Source organism: Trichosurus vulpecula, chromosome 8, assembly GCF_011100635.1.
Source record: "Trichosurus vulpecula isolate mTriVul1 chromosome 8, mTriVul1.pri, whole genome shotgun sequence".
NCBI classification, from domain to species: domain Eukaryota; kingdom Metazoa; phylum Chordata; class Mammalia; order Diprotodontia; family Phalangeridae; genus Trichosurus; species Trichosurus vulpecula.
Window position 1 is genome coordinate 2,141,184 of NC_050580.1, and position 14,885 is coordinate 2,156,068.

The window sequence follows — 14,885 nt, forward strand, 5'->3', positions numbered from 1 at the left end:
TCATTGACAAATTTGAAGATGGGGAAAGGCTTCCTGGGTGGTGGTGGTAGATGAGGGGGATGAAGCCATGGAGGTACAAGTCTCTGAAGCTGTGAGGAGCAGTGAGCACCTTCAGGGCAGAGCAGGACTCTGCTTAGGGAGATCGAGTGGCAAGTCTGGGGAGCAGCAAGTCAACCACTTTGGCCAGATCAGAGTATATGAAGGGAGGGACAGGAAGCAAGTCAGCAAAGGACAGTTAGGGCCAGCCTATTAAGGGTTCTGAACATCAGTTGAAAGAATTTGTATTTTCTCCTACTGGCAAGCACTCACAATCATAGAATGCCAGGGTGACATGGTCTGACCAGTGCTTTAGGAAGACTATTTTGGCAGCTGTGTAGAGGATGGATCAGAGAGAGGAGGCTGGAACCAGCCTCCAATTGGAAGGCTATTGCAAAAGTCCAGGAAAGAGCTGGTGAGGGCTTGATCTGAGTTGGTGCAGAGAGGTAGAGGAGAGAGATGAGGAAGAGGAATGCGGGAGATGTGATGGAGGATGCATTGAAAGGATCTGGCAACTGGTGATTGGATATGGGGATGATGGAGGGGGAGAGGCCAAGGGTGACTAAGGGTGTGAGCCAAGTGGGGAATTCTGAAGATCTGGGACAGACTGGAGGGTGGGGCAGAGAACCAGCTCTGTTCCCTTCTGCTGAGCAGAGAACTCTTCTACAATCCAGGGAGCTAGAATGGGGCTTTATTTGCATAAAGGCAAATGCCTTTAGGGCCCTAGGACATCTCTCCCTCTCCATTAGTGCAAGGCAGTATTAGACACCTGCTATCAATCCCTGAAGTCTAACCCATAGATGCTCTTCCCCAAAGTGAAGCAATTGTTTTCAAATAAGGTTACAGAATCAGAGAATCTCAGAGTTGGAAGGCACCTTAGAGTTCACCAAGGGCAGCCTGTGCCTATCTGAGCATCCTGTCTTCAGCTTCTCTGAGAAGCAGCCCTCCTCTCCTCCCGCATCAGGACAGTTTGGATTGTCAGGAAGTTTTCCTTACATCAAGCCTCACTTCACCTCAGCGGCTCCCACTCTCCAAGGCCACTGGACAGGTGCCTCCACTGGACAGGTGCTGTAATCAGCCTTGGATAGGTGAGTGGGAGCCTTTCCAGAGGTCTGCTACTCCTGGCAGGTTTGGATGAGGGGAAAGGATGGTGGGCAAGAAGGCTCATCCTTTTCCTCAATATCTACCCTCCTCCCTTCAGGTGATTGTGGTCTAGGACAGAGGTGAAAGTTGGAAAGAGTCCTCAAGGCAAAATGCATCTGGCTCTTGCCTTTCTTCTAGAAGGCCTTGGGAATAGGGACCAGGTGGCACCTGAGGTGACCTGGCCAGTTGGGGGCAGTCACCCCTGCAAAAGGTTGGGCTGTTCACAATGCCAAGGTAGGGGTGGCCTCAGAGAGGCACCACTGTGATCTTGGATGCCAAGGCTGAGAGGCTGTGGCTGGCTCCTCTTCACACTCCTCATTGCCCTTCTCCTTTCATATCTATACTCCTCAGTGGTGCAGAACAGGGCAGGGCTACCTGAGGGCGCAGCAGACAATGGTGGGTTTTCTGTTTCCCTCTGACCCTCCTGTGTCCCTCTCCTCCACCTCATCGACTGTCTCCAGCTATCCCTTAAATGAGGTGAACCATGTCACAGCATCACAGTGGACAGTGGGTGCCCTGGCATTCACTGCTGATGCTCCAGAACCTGACAGAGAATGCAAGAGGATTATTGCTGCTGAATTCTTCCCTTTCTTTGGGGGGCTCTCCCATGTCAGGCTCATTTTCTCCGTCCCTTTCTTGGATGCTTCCTCCAGCCATTCTGGTCACAGAACTGGGAGGAGAGGGGAAGGTATGGGGACCATGGCCTGACATTATTCTCTCAGCAGCCTTGCAGGGGTTGTCCTTTCGCATGCCCACTTGGCACCTTGCTCTGTTGCCTAGAAAGGTTCACACTTAGTGCTTGGTAAATAGCACTTTGGAGTGCAGTCAGGGCAGGGCTCAGTCTTCTACTCCAGTACAAATTGAAGGCTGGTCCAGACTCACACCTCCTACCATCCTGAAGGCCTGGTCCTCTGCAGGCTTCTCACCAACTTCTGCAAATCAGCCCACAGACTATTCTTCAACCCAGGGTCTAAACCATGGCCATTTGGCTGGCCATTAAGAGTCTCCAAATGCTAGGGCCTCTCAGGCCATGGTAATCACACAGGTGGAATCCAATGGAGCCACTGTCTAGGGGACTTGTCCCAGCCCCAGTTCACCTCTGTTGGCAACAGGAACTTGACCCTCACAAAAGTCCCTACCTGAAGGCCCTCAAGAGAAGTGATTGCCACACTTTGATTTCTTAGAACACTTAGGAGCCCAGGCCAAAGAACTGATCACCACTCACCAACCTATCCCTGCAAGACTCTGCCTGGTCCTGTCCCTGGATAGCAGATTCTATCAGGGCTTGGGGACATAGCTGATATTTCCCCCCTCTCCTGAGCTGGGTGGGCCCTGCCAGTCTGAGGGTATGCTTTGCAGGCACTGCCTTTTGGAACCTACAAAAGGCCAGAACTGAAGGCATCAGGGTAGTGAAAGTCAGGTTAATCCATGAGAGAGCCATTTGGGTTAATACAAATATTATTGGTGGATTAAAGATGTTGGTCTTTCTCATGTTAGTGTGAAGTCAGAATACCTTTTTTATGCCTCAGTGAAATCAGTCTTGTTTCTCTGAATAAGGCTTGAATGGATGACTAGTGCTGGTGAGGAGAATCTTGAACTATGGTACTCTTTCTAGGCAAGCAAACTTTGGCAGGGCACTCCACTGGGGCTTTGACCAATCAGAGCAGTAAAAAAACATGGGCAAGGGGAGGGGACCAAGGGGGGAAAGGGAAGGAGGTGTTTGCAGAAATGGAAGAGGGACAGAGAAAGGGGTAGGAGAGTGCAGACAAGAAACCTTCTGTATCTCAACCTTGATCATCCTGGAGTTGATAGGGGCAGGCTTAAGACAAATGCATGGGGCTACAAGAATGGAGGAAGAGAGAGACAGAGACAAACAGAGAAGGGGAGTAAAGGGGAGGCCAGAGGAGCCAAGAGGAAAGACTAGAGGGAGAGGTGGGGATGAGAAGGAGCTGAAAATGTCAATGACACTCACTGGATGATACCCACAGGGCTTCTCACAGTAATTCTGATCTCTCCCAAATTACTTCCAGCTCGAAGCTAGTGTCCTCAGGGATTTGAAGTTCCAGCCTCCCAGTCTTGAGGACTCCTCTTTCCTAGGCCTTTCCAATGATATGGCAGCTCCCAGCACCTTCCTGGTTGTTTGATGGCCCCTTCCTGCTCACCTCTCCCAAACCCAGACATGTGACTCTAAGAAAGTTCCCTACTCTCAGCCTGATACCAAGGCTTGATCCGTAAGCTTCCAGAGCCCTTCAGCAAATGGTTACCTCACAGAAAAGACCCACTGAGGCAGAGGCAAATCAGTCACACAATCAATAAACATTTATTAAGCACCTATTATGTGCCTGGTGCTGTGCTGGGCACTGGGGATGCACACTGCCCTCCAGGGCATTCTACTAGCCCCAGTACCAACTCTTTCCTTAGCCTTAGAAGCCTAGTATCCATACAGAGGCACTGACCCAAAAAAAATGATTCCCCCACCCCTAATTCTTAGAGTATTCAGTGGACATGGTAAAAAAAATCATTATCCAGTAGCTAAGCAGCCACTGATGGCCCTTCCCAGACTTGGTCAGTTTGGTTCCCAGACACATTAAACCAACCCCCTAGTCACTCTATAATCCATCTAGCTTAGTGGGACGACCTAGAATTTTCCACATGTAAATAGAACCTCTGACTACCCAAAGTTGTACCCCAAGGACATGTGTGAAGAGGGCGTGAGAGTGGCTGAGGACACATACCAACAATTTACTTGGATTAGTAAGAATATCCATTCCTAGAAGACTGAGAGGCTATTAGGGACACCTTGATATGAAGGCCAAATGCTTTCTAACACCTAGTGAGATCAGTCTTGCTCATCTAGAAGTTGAGTACCAGCTCACAGGAAGTTCTGAGATCAAGAAGGATGATGATTGGGAGAGAGGTTTCTGAAGCACTATGTACAAGACCAGGACACGATGGACAAGGGCCAGCTTGGTCAGAGTAGGAGAAATGGCAGCTCTGGCTTGGTAAAGAATAGGTTGGGTAGATGATGCTGAGGTCCCTAGGGGTAGAGACAAGTCATACTAGGAGGTAGGAAGGGAACCCAGAAAGGAAGATGGGTTGGTGCCAAAGATAAGCCATGTCTACCTCAACATTTAACTTGGAGTCAATTCCTAGGATCTATGACCTGTTAGTTGGCTTAAGTTAAAGACAGAGGAAAGGGAGAAAGGGAGAGGGATAAAAGAAAAGAGGCTAGTGGATTAAAAGAGTAGTACAGAACAAAGTAATATGTTGGAATAATGTAAATATTGCAGGGGGAAATGCCAAGGACTGCCATGGGCTGCCAAAGATGGGTGCAGAACCACATTCAAGGAGTGTCTCCTGAGCGTCACTGTCCCTGGTTCATTGTCCCCTAAGGGAACCAAATACGTGGTTGTGCTTCAACACTATTAATGGATCCCGAAAGAGCATTTTAGGTGAAATACCACTGCAGGAGCAGTTATATATCAACATTGCCATAACTGAAGAGACCCATTAGTAGATAGCAAAAATTCAGACTCAATACAACTAAAAGGAGTCATTAAAGACCTCAAGGCTATGATAAGTTTAGATAGGCTCCTTGAACTGAATGCAATTTATCAAGTATTGATCATGCATTTCCTTTTTGCAAAACATTCTGCTAGGTGGTGTAGGGATGCTTTTGAGGATCTTATATTGCACTGAACTAGTCAGAATCTAAATTGATAAGAAATAACTATAATCGGAGGATGGAAAGAGCCTGGTCAGACAGAAAGATCCAGAAAGAATTCATTCCTACAGGAATGAGCACCTGCCTGATAAATCCCAGGTGGTTCTCCAAGTCATTGGAGCAATGAAACGGAGGGGACAGGGAAGAGGGAGCTGGTTCTGGAGCCACTGGCCAAGCACTCAAAGAGACTGGCTCCTTCCTCCATGACAGTCCCTTAAACTCCACAACAGCAGGGGACTGTGTTCACTGTCATTGAAAACAACAGCATCTTTTGCCTAGGTAAGACACAGTGAGAGTCTCCAGAAGAACAAAGCCCTGGACAGATGCTGAGCTCTAATGCCAAATCCCTGCCTGACACTCACCAAGCTCAGTAGCTACAATGCAGGAAGAAAAACTGCATTAGAGTTGTTTAGAACTTCACAGGAGAATCGATGCCCCAAAGTAGCCAGCAATATAACCAGCAACTTTAGCTGTCTAAACACAAATGCATAAAGGATGGCAACCAGCAATAAGATAAAGAAGCTGTCCTCATGGCTGGATGCCAATCTTACCTCAAAGGTGTCTATGAATTTTGGGGGTGCGGTGGGATGGGGATGACAGGCACATGATTCAGGAAGGAAATACATTATACGGAAGCACAGGAGAGGGTGGTGGGGAAAGGTGGGTAGCACTCTGTCCATTAAGAAGATAAATCAGGTAAGGAAGTACTGGAATCCAGAGTGGCAGAGTAGAATGAAGAACATTTGGAAGAGAAGCCAATGGAGCGAGATCTTTAATGCTGTACAGTGTAGATAACGTGGACCAAAACAGGCAAGGGGTGAGAAGGTCTAGAAACAGATGAGAAGGTTGACCCAGGTGGTCATTTGATCCTTTAAAGGTGGAGAAAGGACCTGACATCCTGAAGTCCATTCTCACTCACCAGGAGGAAATGGTCACTAAGACAGGAATTACAGGAACTTTGGGGGGAAAGAGCCATCATTCTAGCTGAGAACTTCTGGTAAAGCAGGAAAGGAAAGCTGAGAATAGTCTGCCATGCATGTAGCCTATTTCTGAATAGAGCAGATGTCATTGGGCTCAAAGAAAACAGGCAGGAGCTTCTTGCCTAAAATTCTACCAGGGAAGCCATGGAAGGAATAGTAAGCTCTTAAGAATGAAATTGTGACGAAACAAAGAGAAATAACCCTGAAGAGACACAGGTGGATGCACAGGGAGTTCATCAGCCACCTGAGATGAAAAACAGGGATATGTTGCAGGAGACAGGAAGGAGGAAACATAAAAGAGGACAAATGCAAATTTGTGGCACAGTCCTGGAAGAATCATGTCAGGAATGCTAAGGTTGAGAGTGAGTAGGAGCTGGCCAGGAAATCTAGGCACAGTAACAAGTGGGTTTCTGGGCAAAGGGAAGAAGAATAGGGTTGGGTCTCTTCTCAGCATGGACAGCAATGATGATGGACAACAGAGGGAAAGCCAAGATGCTTAATTCTTTTGTTTCCAGTTTCTTTGCCAGGAAGAAGTTTTTGGGACTGGAGAAAACTGAAGCAAAGGACTAGAAGTGAATTGAAACCAAAGATAAGTAAGGAGACAGTAAGACAGCACCTAGATGGATGTCCCTGATAAGCTCCTTTCCTCAGGACCCAAGGGACCACATCTTAAGACACTGAAAGAAGCAACAGATGTGACTGCTGAGACTGTCAGGGATCTTTGAAAGATTACAGAGAACAGGAAAGTGGTTGCAGGACTGGGGAGGGGTAAATATTGTCCTGGTTTCCAAAAAAAGGGGAGAGAGCAGAACTCAGAGACTAGAAGCCAGGGAGCTGGACCACCATTTCTGGCAAAATTGGAGACCATACAATTAGAGGAATAGTCAGTAAACATGTAGAAAAGAAAGCAGTGATGATAGAGTCAGCATGGCTTCATTGGAAACAGATTAGGCCAAACTCAAATTGTTTCTCTTTCTAACAGGGTTACTAAGGTGGCAGATGAGAGGAGTGGCACAGATATAGTTTGTGTAGGTTCTAGCAAAACATTTGACAAAGTCAAGTTTTTCTTGTAGACAGGATGAAGCTATGTGGGCCAGAAGATAAGTACCATTAATTGAATGTCAGTAATGGCTGGCCAGACCTAGTCATGAATAATTTTAATATCAACTGAAAATGAAGTCTCTAGTGAAATGTTCTAGGGCTCCCAGCCCTAGATATCCTAAGCAGATATCCTAAGCAGATATCAAGGCTAGACCCCAGAGAGTCTGTGACAGCTCCCCCCACAGGCTGGAGGCCCAAGGGGCAGGGCTCAGGGGTCTGGTCTCCATACCCAACGTTCCTCTTTGTCAACTCAGAACAGCAATGATCTCTCAGGTGCTCTGTCTTTAGAATCTTGAGTTGCTGTAGACAAAGATTATCTCTTCAGTGGGCAAGTCATTGAGAAACCCCAAAGTCAATGGCTGCGACTCTAGCTGGAGGTCATGGGGGAATCTGCTAAGACTTTCCCACCATTTTCATAGCTTTGGAGAATCCAGAACCACATCACAGTATTGAAAGAGAACAGTTACATAAAGTTTTGCCACTTCTTACGGTGTCTTCCTCTATATAGAAAGAAAGCCAAAGTGCTTCTATTGATTCTCTTTCGATTGACTTCATTTTGTATTTCTCTAAGATTTTGTATAACTGCCTAAGTCACTAAGTCATTTGTCTCTGAATTAAGTTCAGAAGTCCAGGCTTTCTCTCTGAGTTAAGTTTAAAAGGTCAGTTTCCCTGTCAGTAAATCACTTTAATGAAAAGAAACCTGTTATCTCCATGCCACTAGATGTCTTTCAAGGAAGCCTGGTCCATTATCTCTGTAGCACTAAGTGGCCTTGCAGGTAATGGAATCAGAATTTCCTAGTGACAAGATGAGAGGAGGGGCTGCTAGCCTAAACTTCTGACTTGGTAACCATTTGTATTGTTTCCCGCATCTATGACAGTGCCTTCTGGTCTTTGTCTGCTCTTCTTTTTGTCCATAAAATCTGTCAGCCGTCATTCAGGGTCTTTGGCTTGCTGAGGAGCTAGAGATGTTTTTTCTTAGTTGGCAACTGGTAGCCTTACCAATAAATTGAATGTGCTCAGAACTTTGTTGCCTCAGTTTACCTTAATTTCAATCATGACAATGGTAAGGGAGAGGGGAATGTATACATCTATAATGCGGTTCAATGGCCATGATGAGGGAGGGTTGGGAAAATAGAACTTAGTGGAAATGAGATTTTGTGGTTTTGGACCCCAAGGCTGGTATGGATAGAGGCAGGTGGAAGGACAGATTAGGGAAGGCTACAGCCAGTAGGCAAATGGTCTAGGCAGATGCTTAGATGGGGGGTGTGCAGTTTGACCTTATTCTGCTCACGCTGTTTGAAAGAGCAGGGAGTCCTCAGTTACAATCCAGCCAGTAAGACTGTGGAGCGATGAGCCCCAGCTATGCCCTGGACCCCAGGTTCCATTGCTATATGGCCTGCTGTTTTTGCACTAAGAATTTATGGGGGAGAGTTGTCATGCCACCCTTCGTGTTGCTGCCTCCTTTTGCCTTCCAACTCTTCTGCCCCTGAGCCCCCTCCCTCCCCCACTCCTAGCTCTGCTCTCCAACCTAGTGCTCTATAATGAGGAATCTTGGGATATGGTATCTTCCCAGACCAAGAACCCTCAAGACCACCAAAGCCATCTGCACTGCAAGTGAACCCTACTATAGGTCATCTCCTCAATCAGAACAGGAGCTCCTTGAGAGCGTGGCTGCCTGGCTGTTCTTGTGGCATCTCCTGTGCTGGGCACTGCACTCAGCACACAGCAAGCACTTAATAAATGCTCTTCCATTTTATTTTGTAGAATGGCGCTGCTATTTGTGGTTGATCTCAAGGTTATCCAAGGCCTCCTTTGTTTGGGAAGAAATGAGACCATGAGAGCAAGTTGGGTGCACACACACTGTGCCTGAGTCTGCACACATGATCATGCAGGCACAAACATGCAAGTATGTATGTGCCTGACAAGTACATAGGACATGTGTGTGAGCACATCTTCATGCATGCACATATCCATATGCACTCACATTCTCTCCCCATTCTGCTGAACACATTTCTAAGATCCCAACTGTTCCAGGGCTCCCAGTGACAGGGACCAGGCACCAGGAAAAATGGAGCCAGTCACTTAAAAGGGAAGGGAAAGGAAGAGCACTGGAAGAGTTTGGGGGGGGACATAGAAAGCTCCCTGGAAAGCATGAGGGCAAAGGAGGAGACACAGGCCCCAAAACACAGTCCATGGCCTTCCCCATTGGGTCAAATGAGACTACAGAACATCGTGAAGAGCTGCCCCACAGAGACTCATCATGTCTGGAGAGCTAGAGCTGGGCACTCAGAGAAGGCAGGGACATCACCTCAGCTGTTCAGAGCCATTAAGTTCTTCATATTTTAAGAGAGAAGATTTAGCTCTTGCCATGCATAAAATGGCTACAAGAAAGCAATGGACAAAGACACAGAGGTGGTGGCTGTCCAGGCCCTGGGGAAGGAAGACTGCGGGTGCTGTCACAACCAGTCCCTCTGCCGGCTTTAATGACAGCTAGCGTGCCTGTGACACTGTGTGCCTTGAACTTCACAGTCCATGTGGGACTCTACTCACAGCCCCCGGAGGAGGGAGGGGCCCTTCATGCCCCCATTTTACAGATGAAGTCACTTGCCCAGAGGCACCCAGAGAGCAAGTGTCTAAGGCTAGATTTGAACTCAGCTCTCCCTGACTCCCGGCCCAGGTCTCTGTGCTCTGTGGTGCCCCCAGCTGCCTGTTTGTCTTTATTATGAGAGTGGGGGCTGGTTCTGCTGAGCTGAAAGGAACTGCCGAATAAACAAAAGGCACCATGGCTTCTGAAAGACTGACCGATTGGTTCTAGATTAATTCTAGATTTCCTCTGGCTCAGAGGAAACCACGAGAAAGGACCAGCATGGAAGCGGGGACCCAGTCCGCCGCAGTCCTCTGCGAGAGCCAGAGCTGGGGCTTCCTTCAAGTCCCAGGGCCCTTCAGACAGGAGCTGGGGCTCACCCCCGAAGGCCAGGGAACTGTGGGGCTGCGATTTGCCGGCTCCCACCAGCCTAGACCTCTGCCTGACTGCTGGGCGCCATTAGGAAAGCTCCCAGCCACAAGGACTCACCCTTTAGAAAACTGTTCATGACCGCCCCCCCCCCCACAATGGGCGCCTCTCCCCAAATCCTGAAAGATCGTCTGAAAGTCTTCGATTTATATCTAAGCGGTCAATCATAGGATCACAGAGCTGAAAGGACCATAGAGGTCTGAGGCTCAGAGAAGTATGCGCAGGGTCATACAGCTAGCATCTGTGAGGTAGGATTTAAACCTATGTTTTTCTGAGTCCAAATTCAGTGTGCTATCCACCATTATATCTAACAGTCTCTGTCTCTGTGTGTGTCTCCCTCTCTGTCTCCAGTCTCTGTCTTTCTGTCTCTGTCTGTCTGTCTGCCTCCTCCCTCCTCTGTCTCTCTGTCTGACTCTGTATGTGTCCCTCCTCATTCTCTCTCTCTCTCTCTCTCTCTCTCTCTCTCTCTCTCTCTCTCTCTGTTTCTGTCTCTGTCTCTCCCCTCCCTTCTTCTCTCCTCCCTCCTCTGGCTCTGTCTCTCCCCTCCCTTCCTCTCTCCTCCCTCCTCTGTCTCTGTCTGTCTGTCTCCCTCCTCAAATTCTCTGTCTCTGTCTTTCTGTCTCTTCTCCTCTTTTCTTCTTCTTCTTCTTCTTCTTCTTCTTCTTCTTCTTCTTCTTCTTCTTCTTCTTCTTCTTCTTCTTCTTCTTCTTCTTCTTCTTCTTCTTCTTCTTCTTCTTCTTCTTCTTCTTCTTCTCCTTCTCTCTTTCTGCCTGTCTCTCTGTCTGTCTCTGTCTCTTTGTCTCTCTCTCTGTCCTGCTATTACACTCTGCCATGCCTGCCCCTTTCCTCTGGGTTGGCCTTAACTGTTCTGGGCCCATCTGGTCTGGTAGATTGCTGATCATCGAAGATCCCTTCTCCTCTTAACACTGACTGCCTCGATCACTTTGGGGAAGGCAAGCAGTGCTTCCTTTCTTGCTGAAGTTTCTAATTAGTTAGCTCCCTCAGCTTCCACACCCTATGCCCCCAGGCTCCTGAGGCATCCCCCGCCCTCACTTTTGGGCCCTGAGCTGCATCCAGGCTCCCAGAGGAGCTCCAGCTGCTATCAGCAGCACTTTTGGAGCACAAGGGAGGTTCAGCCTGGAGGAGAGTGAGCCTGGGAACAGTGGAGGAGCTGAATGTTAGAACCCAACTTCCTGGCCATTCCTCCGGACACCTACTCCACAGCTCAGCCACACCTAGCCCCAAGGCTGCTGACCACCTGGAAGCCCAGCCCAGAGGATCAGCCCAGCTGGGCTTCCAGCTGGAAGAGGGAACAACAAAGCTCTTACCCTGTTTCTGGCTTTAATCCTTTTATAGACAAAGTCAGGGAAGGTTTTCCGAGGAATGAAGCGCCCTGATCCGGGTGTGACAAAGAGATTTCCATGTTCTAGCACGACTTTTCCTTGGCTGATGACCACCTCGGGGGCCCCACGGCACTCGGTTCCTTCAAAGATGTTGTACTCCACATTCTGGGGAAGAAAGCGTGTGGGGATCATGAGTGCCGAAGCCAACCTCATTTTGTTTATTCTCAGCTTGCTTTTTTAAAAGTATGAACTTGACAAATATTGACAATTAAAATAATGATTGTGTTGCTTTTCAATTGTGTCTGACTATCCATGACCCCACTTGGGGTTTTCTTGGCAGAGATACTGGAGTGGTTGCCATTTCCTTCTCTGGCTCATTTTACAGATGAGGAAACTGAGGCACATAGCTAGTAAATGTCTGAGGCTAGATTTGAACTTGGGAAGGAGTCTTCCCCACTCCACTCTATCCCCTGTGCCCCTGGTTGCTCTCACTTTTCTGCCTGCCTGGCTCCCTCCAAGCCTCCTCCTGTTCTCTTTGGGGCCTCCTGAAAATCTTTCATTGACACCAGCTAAGTTCATTTTGCAATTCAAACCAGTAGAGGGGGGAGCCTGTTGAGAGTGAAGGGGACAGTGCAGTGCATCCTGCCCTGCTCCCTGAGGGTCCCCCTCCAAAGTCAGATGTCCGACTGCTTGCCGGGGACCATGCCAGCTGCTCCCAAGGATTAGCCAAGGGCTTGTGCTGGAGTCTGCACTTGGAACGTCAGCTCTTTTTCATGGCTAAGTAGTGTGTGCCAACTACCTGGGGACATCCGGGATCAGCTACACTGGTGCGGACAGCAAGGATACAGGGAAGCGGGGGAGGACAACCATGTAAATACTGCCCACTGGCAGCATGGCCTAGCGAATGGGCCACCAGACCAGAGTTCAAATGTGGCCTCCATCAGGTAAGTCACCCTGGCCAAATTCATCTCACTGTGACTTGACTCAGTGTTTTTCATCTGCAAAATGTGGTTTGGGCAGACTGGGTAGCCTTGAAGGACGTACCTCTATGCCCCCAGACCCTCCTGAAGTGGGATTTCTAGGTTCATGTTAATGGGCAGTTACTGGAATAGAGAGGGGACCATATTTTCTGACCACAGGAGGGAAGAGTGTGTGTGTGTGTGTGTGACCCCAAAACAAGAGCTCAACTCACTTTGTGCTTTGAGAGTAGGGGGAAGGAAGAGAGCAGGAAGAGCCGGGGGCTGGGGCTCACAGAGACTCACTACAGAGACTTCACATCATCATCCTGGTTCTGCACAGGGAGGGGGCTTTCCCAGTCACCCAGCCCTGCCTCCAGCTGAGGTTCTTTAGGCAGCTAGGGGGCTCTGGACCTGGAGTCAGGAAGACCCGAGTACAAATCCAGCTTCAGATAGCATCCGGGTGACTCTGGGCCAGTCACTTCACCTAGATTGTCTCGGTTTCTCCATTTGTAAGATGGGGATAATAGTGGCATCTCCCCAGAAGGGTTGTGAGGCTCAAACGATGCATTAATGTGCTTAGCTCAGCACCTGGCACATAGTAAGTGCTATAGAAAAGCTGCCTATTCTTACTCCTGTTATTACCCCTACATTTACTACTACCACCACCACCACCACTACTGACACTACTACTACTACTACTGCCGTCACTACCACCACCCTTCCTCCTCTTTTTCTGCAGACTCAAGGCCAACTGGTGACCAGCACAGGCAGCTAGTCGCTGGAAGCCATGGCTCCGCTTGTGCCTTGTTCCACAGAGCAAGGGTCCAGCTCAGGATGGCATCCCCCACCCCCTGCAAAGCTGAGGAGTGCTGGTTCCTCAAGCACCCTGACAGGGGCTTCTCTCCCAGTGGTTGGAGTGGGCGTGAGGCAGTGATGGGGTAAAGGTTAGGGGCACGGTGAGAGGCCCTTACCACATGGTGGTTCTTAGCAGAGATGACATTGGCAGCCTTTGGGTTCCATATGACGAGGTCGGCGTCGGACCCCACAGCCACCCGACCCTTCCGAGGATATAAATTGAAGATTTTGGCTGCATTTGTACTGGTCACAGCAACAAAGTCATTCTCGTCCATCTTTCCTGAGGCCTAAAATCCAAGAAGAGAATTTCTAAGGGCAGGAAGCAGCCTGTTGAGTCTGGGTGGGCTGCCTGCTGGGTGACCACATCCTCCAGTCTCATTTCAATAGGACCATCTCCAAAGATTCCTAAGGAGAGGCACCTCTGCCATAGGCTGGCTGTGTGACCTGGCTGTGCTGACCTTGGTCTTGACCGACTGACATCCTACAAGGCATCACTGACCAGCCTTCCTGCCCTCCGCATACTCTGTTCCTCATCCTTAGCAAGGAAGGGCAGAGGAGAAGTTGTGGGAAGGCGGTCGTCTCTGGCACTGACTTCTGTTTCTCTGGGACTACTCTTGCTGAAAGGGCGCACACAAGGCCAAGGATCTAGAGGCCCCCCAACGACTGCCTTTCTGGTGCTGGGCTTCGGCAAGGTTTTGTCGAGAATCAATTCTACTGAGCCAACAGCTCATTCCAAATGGTCAATCTGATATGCAGTTTGGCTGCAGCTGATTTCAATCAAGGCTATTCTTTTTGTTCCCTTTGTCCCCAACTCCCAACTCACCCCTGTAGGTATTTTTTTATCTGATCTGATTTTGTTCACAACTCTAAGTCAATCTGTGTGGGGATCTCCCTGTGTGAACCTACTAACTGGCTAATGCCTCCTCTAACTTAGCACATCGTTGGGCTGCCTGGGGAATTGAGAGGTTTGGTGATTGGCCTTTGGTCACACACACAGTCTGTTTGCGTCAGAGGCAGGACCTGAAATCAGGGCCTTCCGCTGCACCAGGCACCATCCTGGTTAAATAATTCTGTCTGCTATGGGACCATATGTGGGAGCATGTTTCTACCTGTCCAATGAGCCAAGAAAGGCAAGTTTATAATGTGTGCTCCCCTCCCACAGGCCACCAGCAGCAGATGCCCAGCCAAGCCATTCTGATGGCCTTCATGGGACAGGCCCTAGGGACCTGCCAGTCCACTTCAGTGTCTCAGCCAGGCTGGGCAGTCAGGGCCTGGGAAGCCTGGCAGAGTCTTTGCCTACCACACATTTCTCCCAGATGATCATCATCCTCTCTTCGATCCCATTGGTGCCTTCAGGAATCATTGTAAAGTTGTCTTTGCCAACAGCTTTCTGGGCTGTGGTGAAGGTGCAGTGGGCACTGCCAGCAGCCTGCAGGTCCCCGCTGGAAGAGAAAGAATGAGAACCGTTCAGGATTCCTCCTCAAAGCTTTGCTTTTCTGGGCTTGCCTCGGACTTGGACCTTGCCTGCTTCCTTGATCAGAAATGAAGGATCCCAAGCTCACATCTTGACTCTGCTACTATTCTTTGTGTAAAGAACAAACTGTGTGCCATGTGGGGTTAAAGTCCCAACCAGCATGGACAGCCTTCGAGTCTGTTGCTGGGAACGTTCCTTAGGAGGCTAGGCTCCTTTCTGGAGTTTCAGAGCCAAGGACTGACTTGAGGCCTAGACAT

General features: G+C 49.0%; 1 protein-coding gene across 1 annotated transcript in view; it reads right to left on the bottom strand.

The window, feature by feature from the left end:
• Window positions 1-14,885, bottom strand: part of DPYSL4 (dihydropyrimidinase like 4) — a 58,002-nt gene that overhangs the window by 25,332 nt on the left and 17,785 nt on the right. Inside the window, 3 exon segments of the mRNA XM_036734993.1 lie at window positions 11,326-11,505; window positions 13,271-13,441; window positions 14,455-14,596. Coding sequence (XP_036590888.1) covers window positions 11,326-11,505; window positions 13,271-13,441; window positions 14,455-14,596 — 493 coding nt within the window.